The sequence below is a fragment of the Camelus ferus genome, chromosome 12 (assembly GCF_009834535.1).
Source record: "Camelus ferus isolate YT-003-E chromosome 12, BCGSAC_Cfer_1.0, whole genome shotgun sequence".
NCBI classification, from domain to species: domain Eukaryota; kingdom Metazoa; phylum Chordata; class Mammalia; order Artiodactyla; family Camelidae; genus Camelus; species Camelus ferus.
In genome coordinates, this window is record NC_045707.1 from 21206198 (window position 1) to 21231204 (window position 25007).

The window sequence follows — 25007 nt, forward strand, 5'->3', positions numbered from 1 at the left end:
AGAACAGTGATTAGTAGGTGCACAAATATTTGTTTAATGACTAAATATTTAAATTTAAAAAGTCAGCTTTAAAACATGTCCTTAAGAATAGGATTCGTTTTGCTTTGGACATGCTTTCCTTTGTAACTAAATGATAATAAAGTCTAGCATATAGTCACCTATCACAAAACAGGACTTTTATTAGAAGATTCAGAGTAAGAAATAAAAGACTAAATAAGGCCTTGAATAGCTTTATTGAAATCTGTATAAATAAACATGCACATTTCAAATGTAAACTCAAGTGAACTCAAGTGCAGACGAAATTTTAACCTCTGTCATGCAGGAGGTTAGTTTACATTAAAAAAAAAAAAAGAAAAGAAAAAGAGAAAAAAAAAAAAAAAAAAGAAAAGAAAAGAAAAAAAGGAAAAACCCAAAGCAGCTTTTAAAATACCAGGATGAAAAACCAGTTTTAATATCAAGGTATAAAGCAAAGCCATGATCAACATACCTCATTTATCCTGGTCAAATGCATTTTTTTTTTTTTTTTACTTTTAAATGCTAACATAAATAAATAATTTACCAAAATGTGCACTCACAGAGTGAACTTTTATTTACAATACACAATTTATAATCTATTGTATTTGATTAGTTCAAGTGAAGAACATTATACTTTTTGCTTTAATAACAGTGGGACACAAAGCAATTTCTCAGGTAGTCGATATGTGAAATGTGCCCCAGCATTTAGATTTTCTATTAAAGGCAGTATTGTATGCCAATTAACAATACATTCTTTCAACTAGATCAGAGGGAAAAAGCAGCAAATGAAAAATGTTTCAAATGTTCACACATATTTTTGGCATCCTGGATCCTTGAATGTGGTGAACTAAAATAAAATTCAAGGTTTGTATGCTTTATATACTGTACAGGTTCTGACTCTGGAACATGCAAATGCCAATTCTCTTCTAACAAGTTACCTTCTGAGAAAAGCTGTAAGGCTATGGTGAATTCCATCAGGAACACACAAAGAAAGTTAACAGACCTACCTTTAAAGCCAATTGTCCATTAATGATTTAAAGGCCAGTATATGAAAAAAATTTCTCATCTAAGCTCAATGTAATTATTACTATGGATACAGAATATTATTAAGTTTGTCCTTACATTACAATATCTGGGAGAGCTAAAAGTTGCCAAGTTACCAAAAATGGGGTAGAGAAAAACAGACAGCAAAAATTTTAATTTTGGACCAACACCAGATTAAAAGATATGCATTTTAAAAAGCAAGTCAAAAAGAACTTGAAAGTCTAAGGAATAGATCCCAATAGCAGTAAAAAATACTTACATTTAACTGAAAAGTGACTTTAGATGAAGTGTGAAATCTAGAACCTGTTTCCACAGTAGCAGTAAGATGAAGATAATATTCTGGAATTTTTATGATACTAAAAAAGGAAGTAACGTTTTCAAGGTTGTTTCTTATATCATGATTTGGTTTTTTAACAGGCCCACATTGATCACTAGGAAAAGATTTGAAAATCTGGTTTTCCAAGAATATTTCTGCAGTATTTATGCCACACTGATACCGCAGCTAAACATCACAGTAGGATATGTGGCAGCCTAATGCACATGAACTAGATCATCCAAAACTAAATCCAGCCATAGTTTTCTTGCAGTATTATCAGAGCAAAATAAATGACCAATATCCACAAATTTAACATCTGTCATCAATTAACTCACATCCAAAAAATTAAAGAAAACATAATTCATCAAAACAGCAGCAAACTTAAAAGGGATTTATTTGTGATTTCCTATATATATTTAGCTTGTAAATACAAGACTGTAAATGTATTAAGAGACAATTTCTGTTAAAGTTTTCATTGTGTTTCACTTCAAGTACTGCACAAGTTAAAATCTGATAAAGGATTTACATTCGGTTATCTGAAACTCCCCATCTCAGACTTTTGTTTAATGTGGTGGGTAACTTGATCATTTCAATAGATACCACCAGCAGGAAAGTCTCTCTTTTATGGCTTCTAGGACTTTCATTAGTTAGTGTGCATACAGTTTTCGTTTTCTATATCATTGTCATTATCATTGCTATCTTCATCACTTTCTAATGGGATGCCTGTGGCAGCTGAAGCACCTTTAGTTTCTCGGTCAAGAGGGAAAAAGCCAGTTCCACTGAAAGTGTCTTGTCTCTGGTAGAAGAGTACATATGCTGCTTTGGACTGTTAAAACAAACAAAGAATGTTAAAATGCTTATGACTCTCAAAGATCACATTAAATATCATATGAACTTTTAGCCGCTAACCAATTGTGGTGACAGGGCATAAATCAAATTTAAAAAAAATGCACATGGTCTAATGGAAGTTACTAAAATTGATTAAATATGATTTCTATAAATAAAGGATTAATGGTCACTGGATTTAACATTTCAATTCTCTTCCAAGTTAGCTGGACAAATAAATAAATGCAACTATTCGCAGATTAACCTAGTAAGTCTAACATGAAATAGAATTCTATGCCTCCTTCATTCCTGTCTCTAAGAAAAGGTAAGCTTCTTTTTAATACCAATAGCTCCATTCCAAATTTGCTCTAGATTCTAATTTTTCTTACCATCTTAGGGATACTGCTCCATCAATCATCACTGTATTTTTAATGAGTCCTTATCTACTGGACTTTTTGGCATAAAAAATATTTAAGTTTTTTCCCATCATACCCCATTGCATTCTATCTCTTCTTCCAGTTGCCATATACCTCCTCCTCTTCCTCAGTCAGGCTGTTCCCCTAAATGCTGTACTGTTATGCCTCCCCGCTTTTGTAGGTACTCTTCTCTTTGCTTAGACTATCTTTGCTTCTTTTGTCTAGTTTACTACTATTTGTATTTGCACACTCAGGTCAAACACCACTTTCTCTGTGCAAACTTCCCTGCACTGGTCCTGTCTCCTTAAACCCCAAATCAGTTGAGACAGCTGTCTCCATTCTATACAGCTAAGATATTTAATAGTACTTATCATATATAACTGTTGATTCATTTCTCTGTCATCTTTAGATTATAAGCCTTTTGAAATCAGAGACAGATGTCTTTTAACCTTGCTTAGAACAGAGTCCTATATATAGAAGCTACTCAAATACTTACTGACTAAATGAAGAATCATCATTGTTAAAATGTAAGGTAACATCAAATTCATATATTGTATATAAACGAGAATTATTATTTATTTGAAAGCAAGATGAGGGTAGTATTGTCAAACAGACTTTGAGGAGGATGCAGGAAACTTCAGGATGTTTTGGTTGGGAGATTAAAGAGGAGAATAGAAGTGAAAAGTGAGGGATATGATGTGAAATTAGAAGACTAAATATAAACTGAAAATGTACTTAACTTAGGCATATACACATTTTAAAAAAATATTAAAAGTTCAAGTCTCTTTTTGTTCTTTGTTATAGTTATAGGGAGATAAGCAAGGGTACATTATATATATAAATATATATATACATACATAGATAAAAATATAAAACATCTAGAGAAATAATTCAAAATTATTTTATATTTGTTCATCCAATGACTGATTAAAACTATGCCAATAATTGGGCTTAGAAGTTTATTAATTTATTAGGTTGAAATATTTAAGTTGAAGGCTTTTGAAGCATTATGAACTAAAAAAATAAAAAGCTAGTTTTTGCCCTCAAGGAATATATAATTTAAACTGGGAAATAAAGTAAAACAGTCAGGCAGTCAGTGCTCCCAACATCAGCAGAAAACCTCTGAATAGGAAATATCACCACATGAGTAAATATTACATTTCTCATTCTTTGTAATATTGTGATTTATAAATACAATTTATAGAAAGGCAAAATTTACAGAAAAATAAATTCTTATCAAGAAAGCCTTAGCTTTCTTCTTAGAACATATTAGTCATCTGTTCATCACTCAATATTTGATAATAAAACTGCCAATATTTTGGCTCCAGCTGTGGCTGATAAACTGATGCAAGCGTGAGCAGATGTAACTGGCTAATTTTTCTACTATTCAGAAAATACCAAAGTAACAAATACACAAGGGTTAATTTTAAAAAATCTGTAATTTGTTTTATCTAAGTATATCATTTTAAGTTTAAATGTATAATTGTCATAAAGTCTTTACCTTAAAAGTCATAGGGTATGGTAAAGTCTTTAAAGGATTATTTTTTCTATTTTAGCTTTCTGACTTTAGTCAATATCTAGAATGTCTGAGCCTATTTTTTCAGGGGAAAATTAAATATTTTCATTAGAAAACTCCAGTTTTCATGTTGAAACCCTACCAGAAAAATTTTTATGTTGCAATTTATGCTCCTACTACTGGGTAAATTTAAAAGACAAATTGCCACTTAGAGGACAATTTTACATTTCTTTAAATTAGAGCAAGTCTCTCAACTGTTAGAATTGCTAGAATACAGTATTCCATAGGCCCCTTGTGAAACAATGGATCCCTTGATTTTCAGGAATAAAGAGATACTTACCACAATCTGGTCTTCGGATGCAGTTGAGACACTACTGTCATCAAAGTAGTACCATTTTCCATCATCTTTATTTTTTGCGAAAGCAGTATCTAATGAAAAAATATAACCACTTCTGTGAGTTAAATGATCTGTGGTTTCCTGGGAGGGAACCTTGAAAACTTTAAAATCATCTATATAAGTAATACCTATTAAAATCATATGATTATCATCTATATAAGGCGTATCTATCATATATTCAACTGATTCCACTGATGAAAGGTATTTAGAATAATTTCCTACAATCTAGATGCCTGTAATACTTTCGTATAGGTTGAAATATGTGACCTTTTTCATCTTAGGGACAAACAGAACAGATTTATTATTTTTTAATTCACAGAATAACAAAGACTAATGATAAAAAATGGTGATTAACATTTATGTAGTGCTTCTTGTGTACCAGGCACTGTGCTATGCAGTTTACATATATTATCTCATAAAGAATGTATTATCACTACTATTCTTCTGATTTTAAAGATGGGGAAAGTGAGGCATCAGGAGACGTTTAATCTGTCCAAAAGCACAGCTGTTAGGTAGCAGTTAGGATTTAATCTCTGATTCCAAAGTTTGAATTTCCAACCATAATTTAAATTTTCTATGACAAATATTTTTCCAACAATACTATATCATTGATTTGTAGTGGTTTTAACACCAGAATCTTTTTCAGTGTTTAACAAAAGTACAGAGCAAGAGAAAGGTAAAAAGTGATTGATTAATCTGCATGAATTTTAAAGATTTGCTTAAGTTAAAAAAAAAAAAGCTCCCCCTTTCCTATCCCATGATTTGTATAAACTATCCATTAACTTAGGAAATAAAGTTGCAAAACGTCCTCAAAACAACTATTTGCTGTCATATCTTTTAAAAAGTGACACTTCATAGGCTACGTCTCCTAAATAGTTCTACCCTTCTTAAACAAGATTATTGTTCTCCTGGGTGGAGCCTGGGTGGGTTATAAATTTGTCAAGATTATTCCTTTCCTGGGCGGGTTGTAAATTTGTCAATCTGAACTCAAAACCACGGCACTCACAAATTTAATAAATGTATTTTCAGTACAGATTTCAGTGTAAGTCTGACAATAAAAAGGCAAGATCTAACAATAATATAGTTTTATAGTAGACAAATCTAACAAAAAGGCACACAGAATTTGCAGACTAAATGATGGTATCAAAAGAAAGCTTTAAAAAAAAAGCTAAACTAATATTTTTAATTCTCAGAAAAAGACAAAATGAAAAATGAACGTCAAATTCTGGTAAAAGGAACAACAGAGAAAGAAGAGCTACCCACTTTAAACATAAATGAAGCTAATAAAATAACTAATAAAACTGTTAGGAAAAACAGATAAATCAACACTTTGCTAAAAGTTTTGACAAATTCCTCTCAGAAAAAGAATGAATATCAAAAATAACCAGAGAGAGAGCAATGATTCAAATATAATTGATAATATGAACTTGTAGAAATATAAGAACTCAGTTTGAATGGGGAATAATGTATGTTTTTCAAGCACACAAACATTTAAGAAACAGACTATGCATTAAGCCATATGAAAGCCTTAATAAACTCCTAGGATTAATACAGATAGCGCCTCCAACTGTAATAAAATTAAGATAAACCATGTATTTGAAAGGCATATGATGAAATAACCTTGGGATAATTAGAAAATCATAAAGGAAACTAAAAACATACATAGAATTGAAAGACAATGAATATCACATTTCAAAAATTTATGGAACACTGATAAAGGAGTATTTGAAGGGAAACCTATAGCTTTAATTATAGCTTTCAATAGCGGGGAAAAAAAGGAAAACAAAAAGCTAATAAGCATTCAATCCAAGAAGTCAGGAAAAGAGCAAAGAGGAAACTCAAAGTAACAAGAAGAAAAATATACCAAAGGGAAGAGAAGAAATCAATGTGACAGAACACATACATGTATAACAAAAAAAAATTTAATAAAATAGAAAGCTACTTCTTTGAAAAGACTGGTAAGATAGACCCCTGAGAAGACTAATTAAAAAGAAAAGAGAGAAGAGAATAAAAAAGGGACAAAAGTACAGCACAAAAGTATTATAAACAACTATTCTCTAATAAATTGGAAAATATATACATACACAAGTTTAGAAAAAAGGAGAATGCTAAAATGTACACATTTTGGAAAAAGAAAACTGAATATACTTCAGTAAGCATAACATGAATAGAAAAACTTATGGCTATAAAGCCCAAATAATTTTACAGGTGAATTCTACTAGACTTTCATGAATAGTTAATTCTTGTATTATAGTAGCTGCTTCAGGAAACAGAAAGAATAAAGTATACCAGCCTGTATCATAAGGCTAGATTGTAATCTTGATTCCAAAGTAAGAATAATACAAAAAATTGTAAGACCATTTCACTTATGAATTAATTTTTTAAAAAGCTTTTTATTTTCTAATTTTTTTAGTTTTTTTAATGGGGGGAGTTAATTAGGTTTATTTACTTATTTATTTATTTAATGGAGGTACTGGGAACTGAACCCAGGACCTCATATGCATACTAAGCATGCACTCTACCACTGGGCTATATATACCCTCCTCTCAATTTATAAATTAAATTTCAACAATCCTAAATAAAATCAGCTAACTAAATCAAATTGGGTATATAAAAAAAATACTTAAAGAGTAGGGTTTATTCCAGAATGCAACTCGTTCAACAGAAAAATCTGTCAGTTGGACAGCACAGATTGGTATAACCACCCTGGAGCGCCATCGCACAGTACTTAAATAAATACTCTGTAACCCAGCAATCTTACATCTGAGTATGCAGTTCAAAGAAATTCTCACAAAGGGGACCATAAACAATGATGTTTACTGATCTCATGGTGATAGAAAGTTAAATGCAATTTGCATGTCCACCATGAAGTGAGTAGAGAAACAAAACATGGTAGATACAAATCATGAGTGGTTAGAAGCAATGAATTAAATTGACACAAAGTAATAGGGAGAAACCTTAAATGTCAAGAGAGAAAATAAATAACTACAGCAGAGTACCAAGCATGTAAATTAACAATGATGCACAATTTATGAGAGCACATATGTCCAACATGTTCGAAAGGGAAGGGGAAGGAGAATGGGGAAGGACAGGAGCCCTGAATGGACTAGGGATTTCCTGTGCTTTGAAATGAGGAGTATGATTAACTCAATCCTCTACTCCTAAAGTTAAAAAAAAAAAGTTCAAAAGCTGATTCATTCATTAATCAATATTTATTGAACTACTATATGTAAGACACATCTCACATTTTCCCTTTAAGAAGTAATAAATATCTAAAGGGGAAAAGTCTGGAGTTATCAAACACCATGATTTTAGTAAAAAAAGTAAACGGTCAACTTACAGTGTCCTCCTCCCATCCCTCCATAGTGGTTGGAAACAGCAATCAAATTATAGCGGCAAGGACCTGCATTTGGATTAATTAGGAATTCCGACATATCCAAATCACTGTTTGAAAAAAGAGATTAAGTTGGTTTTAATGTTTTCTCTAAATGTAATGAATTCTATTGCTGTTATTGTTGTTTGACTCTCATTTATATATACTCCTCGTATACACACACACACACACATATCTCACTAAAGAAATTACTGAGAGCAAAATAACTTTATAAAACAAATTATAGAACTATCTTTGCAATTTTCATGTTTTGGCAAAATTTTCTTAGGGGTTAAGAATTTTAAAATTTTCCACTGATTGCTGTTTTTCAGATTAACATTTTCATGCTAAAATATTTTTCTCTTAGTATATGAGGAAAAACAGACATCACTGTTTATCATCTGGGTCCTTTTATTTTTTTAAAGTCATTTTCAGAAATGATTTATTTAAGAAAGAAGAAAGGGACAGTGAAAAACAACTTTCTTAGCCAATTTTATAATAATTTAAAAATAAGCATATATTTAAATATGACCCAATATTTATTCTGTTTTCTGGGTTTTGATGGGCAACATTCTCTGAAATACAACTGTTAATAATTTATCATGCATTAAAACTGGAACATGACCATTTTATAACTTCTCATTATTTCTGGTTTTTCTTCTTGTATCTGCATCATTAAAAAGCAATACTGATTTTAAATTTCCAATACATCTCTAATAGGTTCTAGCTTATCATTATTTTTGTTTCTTCTTATACTCACACTGTCAAAATGCTATATTCTTGAAAACTTTGATGGCTTATAATTTTCTTTTGTTAAAGAGAAAACAACCATTTTTTGTTCTATAATTGCAAAACACTTTCAATCTTAAATTTACAAACACCAACTAGAATATGCAATCCAAAGAATGTTTTCATTATTGCATCATCTATTTCCTTCTAATCACCTTTGCATGCATAGACACCTGCCTTCAGTATTTGTCTACTTACTAACAATATTAAGTAACTTTGGTGCACAAATATCATGAAATATGAAAGAATACTATCAATGTTCCTTTAGCAAAATGGGAATAGCATGTTCTTGTCACAGAGTATCGTTTGATGAGGTCCTTCCTGGACTACATGAATCAGGATACAATATTCCTTTTTTGTCCTTCTGAATTCTCTATTTAGTGAAAGCTTAAAGAAAAAAAAAGGCTACAAAGATGCTATCTCCAGACTTCTTTTACATTTTTACAAATATGATGTCATGCTCTGGACACTGCAGTAAGAAAACTGAAGGATGACACAACAGGGATGACTTATTTCACTACTGTATCATCTTCCAAGCAATTCCATTATTCTGTTTTCATATTACTTTAGTCTTTTTAAAAAAGCATTTAGGAATAATATTTGATGATTAATGACAAAGTAATTCCTAGGAAAAACAAAATCACTATGATCCCATGAAGCATCTTAGATTTATAAACAGGGCCAGGAAACCAAGATAATGTAACTTAGAATGAGTTTTACTCTATATATTTTTTTTCTCTTTGTTCTTTGAAAAATCTCTAAGAAGGAATAAAAATTATTACTGATCAATACAAATTGTTAGAACCACCCAAAACTACATTCAAAGACTAAAACTGGAATGTAAAACACAAAACAAATGAACACATAAAAACAAAACAGAAAGAGACTCACAGATATAGAGAACAAACTGTTGGTTGCCAGAGGGGAAGAAGGTAGGGGATAGGCGAAATAGGTGGAGACTAAGAGGTACAAATTACCATTATGAAATAAGTCACAGGGATTTAATGTACAGCACAGGAGATATAGTCAGTAATAGTGTAAAAACTCTGTATGGTGTGCAATGTATAAAAACATCAAATCACTATTTTGTATACCTGAAACTAATATATTTTAAGTCAACTATATATAAAACAAACCCCCCCCCCTGAAGTTTGGGCCCAATGATACCTAATGTTTAAAAAAAGCTAGAAGTGCTCAGTGTTTATGAAGCACAATCAAAACTTACTTGATAGGAAAGTCAACTAAAGTGTCCAACTTGTCTCTCATGTATCGACTGTAAGAAAATCGCTTTAGATGTACCACAAGTACTGGAGGCAGGGACCATAAATCCAATTTCTTTGTGGCTTGCTGATGTTCTTTACAATTTGGACAATACCTAAAAATAAAGAGAAATATATAAAGCTTGTTAGAGGTAATATTAGGTAATGAATAATATATACCAGATTAACAGGAACTTCTAATGTTATTTTTATCATCAATACATTTTCAAAATAGATTTAACTATTATAAATAGGTAAATAGGTATTCAAAGAAATAAGGAGGCCTAGATAATTTACATTTTAGTATGCTAAAAAGACATGTTTGTATCATAAAACTGCTGAGACATAGGTACTAGAGAAATCTCAATACTTCTGGACTCTAATGGAATTAGTAACAACACAAAACATTGTGAGTTTCCTAAAAAAGCTCCTCTTGAAATCGCTGCACAGCTAAAAATTCTTGGGAAAAAGGAACTAAAATTAATTATTCATAGTAAAATGGCTATTATGGAAAATATAGTAATAAGATTAAAGCTTAACATTATCGTAACTCTGTTAAAGACATTTTCATCCCTCTTAGTGGATTATTTTCATAAAAAGAAATGCTTATTGTTTAAAACATCACTTTTTCAATTTGATGTAGCACATACCTCAGTATAAATCCTTAAAAAGTAATTAGAAACAATTATTTAATTTTGTCTCTTACCAGGGATCTTCAGCACCTAGCTTTTCTTTTGTTGTAAAAAGCTCAATGCAATCTTTTAATTTCACGAATGGTTTTTTAGGAGGTTTGTATTCCACACTTTCATGTTTTTCAAAATCCTAAAGAGAAGTATTTCTTGAGTTAAGAAAACAAATGAAACAAAACTCATTTTAGTGATACCATATTACTATGAATAGTAATGAAAAACTCCTAAATGTTCTCAAAAAAATCATAAAGCTTATCTCAGCTGAGACTTACACCATGCTTCTAATAATTCCTGTATACACACTTATACGGACAGCTAGCGAATTTAAACAGAAAGTCGTTTCAAAACCAACAAGCCTTGTCTCTTCTAGCACATAATCAATTTGTTACTGGCAAAATAAACATATTTGGCAAAGCAAAAGAGTGTAACAGAACATTGTGATCAACATGGGAAAAATAAAGAAGGAATGAGTGATGACTTACCTCAGCAGCATTTTCATCAAAGTATCTTTTTTTCAAATCAGGATCCCAATCCAAAGCGAGAAAAGATCTTTCTAAGGTGGAAAACATATTTTTTCTTTAAAATTTAATATGCCTTAATGTCAAAAATGAATATTTTAATGTTAAGGTATATACTGGAATATTAGAAGAATCTCTTCTTGCACTAGGTAATCAGGGTAAACTGCTGTTTCCAAGCCATTAAAATACTTTAGAGTTTAAAAAAAGATACAAAACTTAAGCATAAGTCCAACCTTGATTTGATAAACACTGACATGTGCTTTAGTATACTTAGAAAGGAAGGCTTTTCATTAAAAAATTTAGATAGATAAGTAAATGTTATTTTTCATGACAGTGTTGAATTCCATGGTTATTACCTAAAAAAAAAAAAAAAAAAAAAAACACACACACTTCGCTCAAGCTTCATGTTTAAACCATTTTCCACAAATACTCACCATCTAGCCTAAGCTGCCTGTCATCAAATCTTATATGCCTGGTATCATCTTTGATGTAGTTGACATCAGTATTGCCTAAGTTGTTGAACTGGAATGTAAACAATCGTTTTTTGTGTCCCGTGAGTTGACCTTTGCAAGTTTCCTCGGTACATAATCCATTTTCAGAATCATTATCTCCTCCAACTGAATCTTCAGATTGACTATTTTCATTCTCAGAGGGAAGTTCTTGATCCTGGCTGGATTCATCGTCTGGCTCATCTGTTTCCATTTCACCTAGTATTAAATAGTAGAAGTCTTTAAATAAACTCAGTGCTACATTTAAAACTTATTAACATTATTTTTCACAAGTTTGCAGATATTTTTTAGTTCCTTAATCCTCGTCTTCTTAATTTTTTTCTGCAGCAATAACCCAAATGAAAAGTTTTTACAATTTAACAGGGAAACCTTACTTGGTGAGCCTTCTTCATGTACGCCATTTGGGCCATTCCCATTAATATTTTGGTCCTTACAGCAGTGTAGGGATCCTTCAGTTTCTTCGGTTTCAGTAGATATTTTGACATACCGGCTTAAATAAAATCAGAAATCAAACAAGCTCAGTTTTACAAAGGTAAAAACTTAAAAAAAGTTTTGTATTCTTTCACTAAAATAAAACTTTTTAATGCAATTAACAGTGGTCACTTGGTGGATTCAAGGATAAATTCAAACTCAAGATGCAGTACCATAAATGCAACTGATCAACAATTTGTGTTTGATTTTCTTTATAAAAATAAGTTAATACGTTACTTCTAGGGTTTTAACATCTTTCTTTTATATGTTAAGTTTTTGGCAAATAATTTCTTGACATAAAATTATTATATAAAGATCCTAATTTAGATGATACATATATTACTGCTAAGATCACTTATAGTTTATAATGTGATCTTTTTGTATGGGTTACGGGACTTATAGTGATTGAAATAGGGATGCAAGAAAGAATACTAAATATGTCAAGCTATAAAGGATAAAAGAAAGGGAGCAAATGGCATTCTTCATTATGTTATAATTCAAATTAGGGCTTTAGGAGACAAAAAAGAGGTTGCCTTACAAAAAGATCAATGATGAAAGTTTATCCTTTTAAATAAAACTATTAGCATGAGTTCTTGTTACTGGTATAAGCAATGTGTATAAAGGAATGAAACATCTAATATTTGTTATGATTTCAGAGTGCATACATGATAAATTCCTATTTTCTTCCAACTATAAACTTGATGTAAAACAGCTAAAAGAATGCTTCTTGGGTTTGAAATTACCTCAGTAATATGTTTTACATGATCAAGAAACTGGGTAAAACTATAATTTGATTTGTTACATTGCTACCTATCTAAACAAAGCTGAGATAATACAGACATTTAATTATATTCTATACTACATTCTGATAGTACCTTGCATGTTTACTTTATTATTAACAATTTAATACTTTATTTTGTTAATGCAGAATTCTCTGGCACTTACCACATTCGCAAAAGCAGAAGATTATAGAGTTTATCTTCAGTATTGTTTCGTGGTACAGCCATAAGAAAAGGCTGACCAAAAAGTGAAGAACCAGTATGGTGGGTGTAACTTGAGTGCCTAAATTTTTCTCTCAGGCAAACAGGAATAATCACATGCTCTGTATCTTCTGTCCTATTGATGTTAATTTCAAACCTACAAGGATAAAACTGAGTATAAATTCTAAAAATTTTGTTATTTCTTTTTAATTTTTCTCAATATTTTGCACAATTAATTTCATACTTACACATAAATATCATCCCGTTCCATAATACTACTAAGGTTTTCATCCATAGCGAATATTCTGTGAAATCTATGATTGTATATATCAGTAACTATCATCTAAAAAGAAATAAATTTCTATTAAACTGGTTTTACAACACTGAAAAACTAATCTCCAAATTACATACTTTAAATCCAGAAACATCCTACCTTATCTGCAGGTACTCCTGACAAAGCAGACAATGCTGTACAAAGATCAAGTATGTTTCCAATTTTGGGGACAACCACTTTGTACTAAAAAACAAAAAATTGTAATCAATTTACTACTTTGGAAAAAGTATTCACTAGATGAGATTGACCTCCTGGTTGCTTCCTCACATTCACCTGGCGTTTGGCTTACAGTGTCTGTCTCCAATCTTGCCATTGCCCTGGGTGAAAAAGTCCACGTGGCTGATTTATCTTAGCCTTACTGTTCCTTAACTCCTCAGTTCAAAGACCTACACTTGCATTCCACTGTATTTCACTTCTTGGACCTTGCTTGCCATCATCTGCTCCACCTCTCTGCTGCTACATGCTTTTCCTGAAAACTCATTCTTTCCTATTCTTGGCTTGCATTGAGATATCTAGTCCTTTTAACTCTGTTTTCTCCCAGTTTACCAGTTCCATGCTGTCTCCATGTCCTTCCACCCAGACTCCACATAATTCATCACTTCAATTATTTCATTGCAAAACCTTTAACTACTTTGTTATTAATTTTTATTCTTGCTATACTTTGTTGGAGTTGTTTAGATATGCTGGAGTAAATTGCACAACTGTAGAGACTGGTATGCTATAAATTCACAGTGTCCAAGCTCAACTGACCCTTCAACACTAGCCAGAAATTCTTCTGTGTACCCTTTATTTGCTTTTTCTCTCATTCCTCTCAATAATTATTAAAATCTTCAACACTCCTTCGGCTTCCTATTTCACTACTTCTCCCCTCAGTATCAACAGAATACCTATTTCACTGAGAAATAAAGGTTACCGGATAGGAAAACTCCAAATTCATGTCCCCCCCTACAAATTCGCATCTGAAAGGGGTTTTTGTCTTCTGATACACTGAAAGAGAATCAGGTGTTATGCTTCTTCCCATTCAAGGCTAACCCTGGTATCTATACTCTGAATCCTATTCTTTTCTGCTTCCTCTAGAACATAAATCCAGCAATTATCCTTTATTTCATTTTATCTTGATTCTTACATAAGCAATGAAATGTATAGAAGTCTTTCAAAAAAAAAAAGTCTCTCATTGTTTTCCAATAATTCTCATCAAATTATCTCCCTTTCTCCTCTGCTTTATAAATAACCTTGTTAAAAGTAATGTCTGTGCTATCATAACTTCCTCACCTCCCATTCACTTATTAATCCACTCCTGGTTTTTGCTGTCTTTATTTAACCTGTTACCAAGGCTGTCAAAACCATCATTTGATCAAATCTTTATCAGTCCTTATTTTACTGACCTCTCTGTAGCATGACTGCTGACCACGTCTTCCTTTAAAATTTTCCCTTCCCTACAACACTACTACTTCATTTTATTTTCTAATGCCCTGGTCACACCTTTTGAGGAAATAACTGATCCTATAATGTTATCCTTCAGAGTTTTCCTTAGCTTTCTTGATTCTGTATGCTCTCCTTAGACTAGGTTGACAATATAGCCTAGTTTGCTTTGGCCAGTCCTGGATTAGCCTGCCGTCCTAGTATAGTAATAATGGTATGGTAATGGTAATGTCCTGATATGGTAATAATGGCCCTTTTTCTTTTTAAAAAAGTTCTGGTTAAGGTGATAAATTACAGGATCACCAGGGGGAGGGTATAGCTCAAGTGGTAAAGCTCATGCTTACCATGCAGGAGGTACTGGGTTCAATCCCTAGTACCTCCTCTAAAAATAAATAAAGTAAATAAAACTAATTACCCCCCCCAAAAAAACTAAAAAAAACAAAAAAATCCCCCCAAAAAACCCAAGATCACCCTAGCCTTAGGTGATCTCATCCTTGTAAGATATTCACTACCATCTTCACAGTGTTCACCGCCCAATTTGCCCCTCAAGCACAGTCTTCTCTTCTCTGTCTACATATATAAACTCAGTGCCTATTGATATCTCTTCTAAATTTCCCTCATGAATCGCAACAAGTCCAATAGTGAACACAGATTTAGGTCATGTTAGGTCAACATGTCCAAATACTAAAACAGGTTTCTTCTTAAACCTTTTCCCTGTATATTCCATTAAAACTAATAGTACAACTCTCTCCTCAGTTTTCCAATCCAATAAACCTGACACTATCGTTGAATACTCTTAAACGCTTTCAACTCCTCCTACATTCTACTTGTTTTTCTATCTAACTGCCATCCTGACACTTAGAGTTCAAGCCCTTGTCATCTGTAATCTGATTACTGCACAAACCTCTTACCTGGTCCTAGTACATCTGATTTAAGCCTGTCGAATCCAATCTTTGCCTTAGCTGGAGTGTTCTTTCTAAAATACAAATCTGACTACATAATCTGTTTACTTAATAACCTTTAACAGCTCCCTTAGTCTTTTGGATGAAGTCCAAACTTCCTATTACAGCATGAAGGTTCTTTGTGATCTAGCTTCTCCTTACCAAATTAACTACTGTAGTTTCCAGACATGGGCCATGTTCTGTTTTTCCTTCAGCCCTTTATATGTGCCACTCCCTTAGTCTATAATGCTTTATTCCCAACTTTCATGTGCTTAAAACTTAACGGTCCTTCAGGATTCCACACAGGTGCCATGGACAGTTTGGGTAGGTTATTCCTTCTGTGTACTCCTACAGCACCTTGTCAGAGTACTTTCCACAATGTATGATGAGATTCTTGAGAACAAGGAATAGGAACACCTTTGTTCTTGCAGCACCTTGCATACTATGTGAATCCAATATATAATACATGTTCAATACAATTACTAATAAATTTCTATGACAAATCAACTTCAGTGAATGGAAAATTCATCAAGTAGGCTAACTTAGCTAACTCCCTTTTTCTCTCGAGCTATAGTTTCCTCATAGCATTAATGAGGCAATTGTTTTGGATTTGACTTGTTACTGCCTCCAAGTGGAAAAAAAAAATTCCAATTCCTCTCTGATGACTATGGCTCTAACTTGTACAAATTGATATTTTTGATCACCACATGAGAAAAGAGGTAAACTAATAAAATTCGTATTTCTGGAAAAATAATTTAAAACCCAAATTATGGGAGAACATTCAACACATACCTTACAGGCTAATGCATAACTTGAATTCAATCTACCTTTATATAATACAGATCACTGGAATGGGAAACTACTGTCTTTAACAAATGTGTATAGAGAAATAAAGTACATTTATTGGTATGCTGCAATAAAATTGTACTCATTGTTTTATACTCTTCTCTTATTCTATCACACTCATTGGCATATATTTGTAAAGCTACAAACTAGAGAGGTAAGGGTGTAGTTTAGCACTGATATACTTTCTCTCCATTGAAAAGAATGTTAACAATCCTATATTTACAAATAAGTGAGTAAGTGAGTTAGCATGTGGTTTTAGAAATGTGAACCTATATTCCCCTGGCCAAAAATAAAACCAAGCATTTATTGACTGCTCACAGATAAGGGCAAGTGCCACAGTTCTCTTGCTCTCTGTAATATTCTCAGCACTACTGGATAAAACACTGACATGAGGGCACCAGGTTGAATAAGTTCATGAAGGAAACATATAAAGAGACGGCAAAAGAAATGGGTGAAATTTGCATAACTGAGTACATGACTAGTCTCTATTAGACTTTAATTACTTTGAATGAAAGAACTGTATTTTTATGAATACTTCATATTCTGTGCCCTTGGTGAAAGGAAACCCAAACACTTCCACCAAATTTATGGTTAAGATCATAATTTTGTTCAAAGCATACCTTTCATATAGATTTCAGAACATTGCTATGGACTGAATGTCTTCTCAAAATTCACATGTGAAGCCCTAATCACCCATGTGATGTTATTTGGAGATGGGGCCTTTGAGAGATTTAGATGAGATCCTGAAGGTAGGGCCCCCATGATGGGATTAGCACCCTTATAGGGAGAGACACCAGAGAGTGTGCGTTTGTATTCTCTCTCTCCCTTCCATGAGAGGACACAGGAGGAGGCCATCTGTAAGTCAGGAAAAGTCTGCACTAGACCTCCATGCTGGCACTCTGATCTTAGACTTCTAGGCTCCAGAACTGTGGGAAAATTAATTTCTGTTGTTTAAGTCACTCAGTTGACAGTATTTTGTAATGGCAGCCTAATACAACTAATATGCTCTAACAAACTGAGCTTCTGGCTGGACCCCGAAACTAGGATCTTTGGTAAACAATCTTCTAAAGCATGAACCACGTTTACCCTGCTTACAAGAGCTTTACACTCAGTAGGTGCTTAATACATATTTGAATGAATAAAATTTTTGAACACTTCTTTTCTTCTGCATTAGTGCTCTAAGTCGTGAGGGTTAGGAATATAAAGATTTACAAAGTCCCTTTCTTCAGAGACTGCATGGGCCAAGGAAGAAAAGGTAAAGTAAACTAAAGATCGTAATAAAATTTGTTAAGTACTTGGAATAGAACTTAAGGGAACAGAAGGTAGAAAAAGGAAGGAAATACTTTAAGGTGAGTCAAGTGTGAGAAGAAGATTAATTGATTAATAAAGGGAGAAAATACAGTGCTTTGCTCCATAAAATGTAAAATAATCCAGTTATAACACTAGGCAACAGAATCAGGCAGACAATTTACATTAAAGACTAGCACAGGGCTCTTGAACAGAATAAGCAATACTTGATACTCCAAACTGCTAAAAGATTAGAACATTACTGAAGCAAGTATTTTTAGCCTAACTAAATTTCCATTTCTCTTCCAAGCTGTTAAGATGCCTAAAAATTAGATATTTAAATATACCATGATCTTAGCATATCATGAATCAAAATGTATAGTGACTATTAGTTTCACTTCCAACAGTCACTAGGAAAAAAATTACAATGAACATTAAAGAAAGTCCAAGTTGGAAAATAGGGAAAATAATACTTTATTAACCTTTGTAAGCTAATATTCATCCCAACATTGTAAAATCAAACCACTTCTCATTTTTCTTTGATAAGAAACAGCCTTTGAGAATCTTGTTTTTCCATGACAAATAATGATACTTTGCATATCCCTTACCCTTTTAAGATTCTAAAAAGTTGTACTAATTCCCAGGGTATTGAGCTTATAAAATCTCCTATGCAAATAAGCTTATTATTACCAAATTGTGCTTGAGGCCTAAGGACTCAACACAAATTTTTCATAAAAATAACAAATGCAAAGAAAATAATTATTTCTTACCTGCATAGGTTTGGTAAGTGGATCCATTCTAACCAAATAAACTTCCAAGGTACGTTCTTTTTTCATGGGCAATGGAAGTGTCAAGTAACAAAAAGGATCAAATGTTACTGAAATCTTAGCACATTCAGGACAAACTAAAGTTGATTTAAAAAGGCCGTGAAATATATCTACTATGATAGAATCATTTCTCTTTAAATGGTTTTCCCAGGCTTCTTCAGCAACTACCTATAAGGAAAACAGACACACATTACCCAATGATACCACATTACTGTAACAATGGTGATAATAATGTGGTTAAATTTACCTTATCTGGCCTTCCATCAGCATCTTTTAATTGTATGTACGGTTTTTTCCTAATTCTATTCAAATCCTCATGTAGTCCATCTAACAGGAAAGCTAATAGTTCTTGACAGTCCTGCTGCTGGTATCCAGAGAACTGAGGTGCAAAACGTCCTACCTGTGTCTGTAAGGAAAAACAAAATTATAAAGTCAGTTCTAGGGACAAGACTGATTAAAAAAATATATAGTCGATTTCCATTATTCACAGATTCCTATTTGCAGATTCACCTACTTGCTAAAATTTATTTGTAACTCTCAAGTGAACTTGTGGCGCTTTTGCAGTCCTTTGCAGATATGATAATTACATATGATAAATATATATAAATAATTATATATCTAAAAATATTTTTAAAATGATAATTAGTAAAATAGAAAAGAAATGCTGATCTGAGGAGAGAACAAGGAGAAAATATGGTATAGTTTTGTACAAAGGATTACAAAACACCAAAGACTTTTAAAATTCAGCAACATTTTTGGGTCACTTGAAAAATATTACAACGTTCTTAGTTTCTGTGTGTAAAGAGAGGATAAATCTCGTAGAGATAACAGGAATATTCATGCTCATATATAATTTTCCTAGTCTTTGCAATACTAAATATTTTCTGATGAGACTAAAAAGAATTGTGAAAGAAAAAAGTCAGATAATCAAGAACCTATTTACATGTAATTTTAAAACAACATCTCATAAAATGAAACCAACTGGAATCATGGGTAAGGGCCAATAAATGATTTGTCTGAACTACTTTTTTCAAAGTTTAGAAAGGAGAGTTTGTTTTTAATTGGTGGTTTCATTTTTTTAAGAACTAGTACATATTAATAAAATTTTGCCTAGTAGATGACTTATGTGATCATTTAAGTTGTATAACAAATGGCTAAAACCAATTATTCTCTTCAAAAGTTCAAAATTTCTCATAAATCTGATCTATATAATTAATTAGGAAACCTTTTTTTAACAATATAAAACTAAATTTTAGTTTAATTCTTATTTGAATGACAAACTAAATTAATTGAGATTTTATAAGTAACCACTTCACAAATTAGAATAAACTTAAAATAAAAGTTTAAGAATTATATCGAAAAATTAATATTAGTGCTTGCTTTGCCGACTAGTTTCATTTTAATAATTTTTCAAACTTACAATGACTCTCAAAATAAATTGAGGTCTTAGAGTTTAATGACGTGCCCAAATCTAGTCTTCACACATGTATAAAATATTTAGGTAGGTTTCTTAGAGATGTGCTGTGTTCTAAAACAATGTGCAAATGCTCACCGTTGCTTCTCCATAGTCATTTTGAACCATACCAGTGCTTCTCAACCTTTATTTCATTATTTCCTTCACCAACCCCAAGGACCCTTTTTACACATTTTAGAGTAATCATCTATTTGTGCCCCATCCCGAAAATTAGTATCAATATGCTCTGTATCTATGAATGTGCTGCGTCCCTTTGCAGGGCCACAAACCATTGTAGTAGCTATGATTTTTTTGCCCCTTTCCCAAAGATTCTGTCCTCTTGGGGGTGATATAGGCTTTGTTGAAAACGTATTTACCATACTAACCTTAAAGGCTCTTGGTGTGACATAGCTAAATTTTCCAGACCACATTTGCTTGATCAATTCAGCATAAGATTTAGCTATTTCACCTCTCATTCCTAAGGGATTGTCAAAATTCAGTTCTTCTTGATACTTATCATTCAGGAAATACTCAGTAAGTGGAGGTGTATTGCTCAAACACTGCAAAGAATAAAATATATTTTCAAGTATGTTAAAATGTCAAAATGAAGAGAGAAACAAAGTGATCTGCCACATGTTAAAAATGTCAAAATGAAGAGAGAAACAAAGTGATCTGCCATTATATACAGAGAAAAATTTACACGATGGCCTCTTGCACTAATAAGTAACTGATCAAATAAATACTCAAATGATGTACTCAACTATTCATTTCCCAAATTCAAGTCAATTACTTATAGTAAATGAAAATGTTAGTATTTGTTGCTACAAAATCTGCATTAATTTTAACCACAGCAAACTACCTGTCAATGGGAGAGAAGCTCAGAGTTTTCCTTCCTTCTTTTACATGACTAGTAGAAATTATGGATTGTCTAATCACCCTAGGCATTTGCAAATTGGCCTGAGTAGGTAAAAACTGAGATAGAGTGTAGGCAAGAAATGAACTTTAAAGGGCTATTTACTGCTTCCACTGTCAATTTCTTATGAAAGATCAGCCTTGTAAACTTTCCTTTTGGGTCAACCATTTTTAGAAAGGACAGTACAGATTAGATGAGCCTAAGAAAACAAACTTTTGTTATGTGAACTCTGGCTAACTGTGTTCTTATTTCTTCCAGCTCTTCTTTAACATCACAACAATCCAATTTTCCTTCAGGGCAAGATTAATACTATGAATAAGTTCATTCTCCAACTCTGTTCTACTTTGAATTAAATAGTTTAGGATTTAAAATAGAACAGATGGTGGCAGAAGAATAGTTTTTTCATAATATTTTACCTCAAGATGGAATAATGTTAAGTTGATAACACCATATAATGTGTCTTCATTTTGAACCCATTACTTTATCAATTATACGTCTAGAACCATTAAGTAGAATAGATAATGACTGAAAGATATATATGGTCATATAAGTAACTTTTTTTGGCTGCAGGAAGTTATCTGTCTTGGAGTAAGTGGCAAAGTGCTTTAAGTAAAGCTAGCTGCTTACATATAAAGTAGTAGAAACCCATTCTTATCAGAGTTTGGATTTATATTAATGGAAATAAAAGTTTTTCAAAGCTTGCTTACCACACATATGGATTAAGTTAAATAGTTCTGGTAACTATGAAAGGTTCAGTCTGCTGGGTTCATGTTGATAACTTGGATGCTATAAACTATGACTATATGCCATATACTGTTTGGCTAAAACTCCAAAATTAAGCATATTCAATTTTTTTAAAAAAAAATCACAGCATTCTATTTTATGGTTTCAATTCAATCAATGTACATATACTCATGTAACCATGATATCTATTTTGGAATTTTCTGTCTAATAAAAGTAATATTGCCCAAATTGGTAGTCTGGCCCCTACCTCAAGGTACAAGAGAGAGCTCTTTATAGTATCATGGAACTTGTATTATTTTCAGGCGATGAAAATAATATCAAGAGTTAAAGTGCGTCTGAGGTGGGCTGTACCGGCTGCATAGCTATTTCCATGTCACTTTCAGTGGCAGAAAGTTCTATGTGAACAAGAGGGAGGTCCCGGCAGGCTGCAGCATAGGAAGCCATCAGGGAAGGGGTATTTTTCTACCTTTCCTCTTAATTCCTTTTATATCTCAATTTTTCGTAATTTTATAGGCCTTTTGAGTTTCATTTTCTCTTTTATTTTTATAATACATGCCCCTTTAATTACAATCCCAGCACTGGAGGTAGGGCCAAGCAGCTAGAATACACCATGGCTACACAGGGCACAAACACCATCACTTAGCAGCAGCATCTCATTTAGTAGAAACAGGATCAACACTAAATAGCCAATGAGACAAAGTGGAGGTTAAATAGAATTTACAACAATTATCAACTAGTTTTCAAATCCTTATATTTGATCAGCTCAGGGTTATATTAAGAATATAAAATTCTAACACTGTGTGTAACACAATTATATAAACTAATGCTTTACTAAACACGTCAAAGAATCAAGTTGTGCAAACATGAATACTTCTTGAACTTTGTTTTTACTTATTCATCTTCATCTCTATTTTGCAAAGAGCTTCCAAATATAATTAAAAAGTTTTTAGCTTTCCATAGCATCCAGAGTGATCTTTTTAAAATGTCACTAGAATTTGTGACTTAATCATGTCTATTCCTTGCTATCAATCCTTTAATAGTAATTTCAGATTAAAATATCAAATTCTTAGAAGGGTCTGTTTTTTGCCCACCTATGTAATCTCATCCCTTGTCAATACTTTTTTTTTCCAAAAACTCCATCCCAGCCTTATTTGATTACTTGTGGTTCCTTGACTTTCATGATTCTCTCACTCTGTAAGTTCATTTTCCTCTACTGTTTGACATGTACCTTCTTTGCCTTATTAACTTCTACTAAACCATTCAGGTATCCTGTCTGAGAAGTCTTCCCAGATTCCCTTAAGAAGTGTTTCCTCCTGCATGTTCCAATATCACTCAGTGCTTACTTTTATTACTGTGTTTATTTTATAATATACTGTAACTTTAATTTTTAGGTTGTCCATCTTGCCAAATGGGTTCAGACTTCATGAGAGCAGGAATTATGATATTCTTTACATTTATATCTCCAGCACTGAGCACTTAGGTTTTTGCCTATGTGTATTAATGTATTTATCCTCTTTTTTTCCCACTTTTTTCTTTCAGTGTTTGGCACAAAGTACTCAAATTTTGTTAGATGAAATATCACAAAGTAAGGCAAAAATACACTTGCTTGCAATAAATGATTTCCAAAAGCTTCTTCAAGCACTTCTACTTGAATACTAATTCATTAGAACAGCACCTATCAAAATTTCCCTGGTCCCCTCTTGTTGGACTTATTCAGTCTATCATCTGCTCTGTAGTGGGTCTCCACTTGGATTTTTAAAAAGTCACTGACAGAGAAACCAGCGCTTATTTTCATAGTGACTTATGCCAATTTGAAACTGATCATAATTCACTGATAAGAAACTAAACAACAAAATATAAATAGTTTTAATAAGTAACTGTCTGTATTACCTACGTATCAAGGTATCATAACCAATATATTTTGAGATATACCTATCTAAATGTAAACCATTAAGTCCTAAATGGTACCCCCCAAGGCATCCTATTTGTTGAACATGTTTTAAGGAACTCAAAACCTTCATTTTTCTAAAAATTTGTACAAACATATAAATACTGAAATTCAATAGCCAGTTTAATTGTTCTAATGCACAGTTTGTAATAGTTTAAAAACTAAACTGTCAGACTTTTCTTCCTCAGCTTGAAAATACCATACTTTCTCTCTCATGTTGAAAATAATGTTATTATAGGAGTTATAACAGTTTTGAAATAATATAAAGACTATTTAAATATTACAAGTTCTCTTTTGGTATAAATTTCAAGGCACAATTGAAAAGAGGTCAAACAACTAAAATATTTCTATGTCCCAGGTGATACCAGTATTCAATGCCATCATTCTGGCAGAAGAAGCCCATTTCTTAAAGTTGGTCATAATGCACTTTGATTTGTAATTTATGCAACTCATTATTCAATCTTTAAACATGAACATCTTTGACAATTATAAGAAAACTGCATACTTGGACTGGCTGCCATTAAATACGATGTTTTAAAAAATTAAGATAATTTTCATTAGGTCAATAAGAAAAACCATAACTGGAGTTGTGAACCATCTCTCTCAAAGATCCTTTTACTAGTAAAAAAACAAAAAACAAAATACAAAAAACTTTCCTATCTCATTGAGACTGTCCCAAAACAATTCCTTTTTAAGGCGTATATGTATTGAAAGTCCTACATATGTAGACATAAGGAATATCCTTTTTTAATTTGTAAGATACCTTACTCAGCGACAAACTATGGATTAGAAATCATTCAGCATGTCCTGCGCCTATGTGAATATATCTCTTACTCTCAATGCTTCCTTTACTGGATAAGAAGAAAACCTCATCCTTTAATACATATGGTTTTTCTTAACAAAAACTGAGGAATGAAAAGAAAAAAAAAACCTGAGAATATATATGAATGTGTCATAAAAATAAAAAGGATTATATAAACAACATAAGTATATTATTTTTGTGGCTACTGAGTTTTTGACATTCTCAGTCACATGTCATTTTGAGCTTCACCTGTTAATTCATTTGATTTCAACTGCCTAACACTGACAAATGCCAACACTTCCACATTTTAAGAAAATACCAGCTCTTACAACTCATCACCAAAGAAATGAGGTCCAAATATGAAGTGATGTGA

At 32.2% G+C, this 25007-nt stretch overlaps 1 protein-coding gene across 5 annotated transcripts in view; it reads right to left on the bottom strand.

The window, feature by feature from the left end:
• Positions 1-566: 566 nt before the first annotated feature.
• USP15 (ubiquitin specific peptidase 15) overlaps positions 567-25007 on the bottom strand; it is a 108950-nt gene continuing 84509 nt past the window's right edge. For 4 of the 5 annotated variants that reach the window (XM_006192376.2, XM_006192375.2, XM_014565752.2 and 1 more), the window contains 14 exons: positions 20614-20787; positions 19022-19180; positions 18718-18942; positions 13551-13634; positions 13366-13460; positions 13083-13274; positions 12041-12156; positions 11592-11864; positions 11122-11192; positions 10657-10772; positions 9917-10066; positions 7870-7973; positions 4473-4561; positions 567-2201 (listed from right to left, as the gene is read on the bottom strand). In XM_006192376.2, the coding sequence (XP_006192438.1) occupies positions 2019-2201; positions 4473-4561; positions 7870-7973; positions 9917-10066; positions 10657-10772; positions 11122-11192; positions 11592-11864; positions 12041-12156; positions 13083-13274; positions 13366-13460; positions 13551-13634; positions 18718-18942; positions 19022-19180; positions 20614-20787 (2031 nt within the window). In that variant the 3' untranslated portion in view covers positions 567-2018. Of the gene's footprint in view, positions 2202-4472; positions 4562-7869; positions 7974-9916; positions 10067-10656; positions 10789-11121; positions 11193-11591; positions 11865-12040; positions 12157-13082; positions 13275-13365; positions 13461-13550; positions 13635-18717; positions 18943-19021; positions 19181-20613; positions 20788-25007 lie in introns of those variants that run through there. The other variant, XR_004324535.1, reaches the window with a different exon arrangement.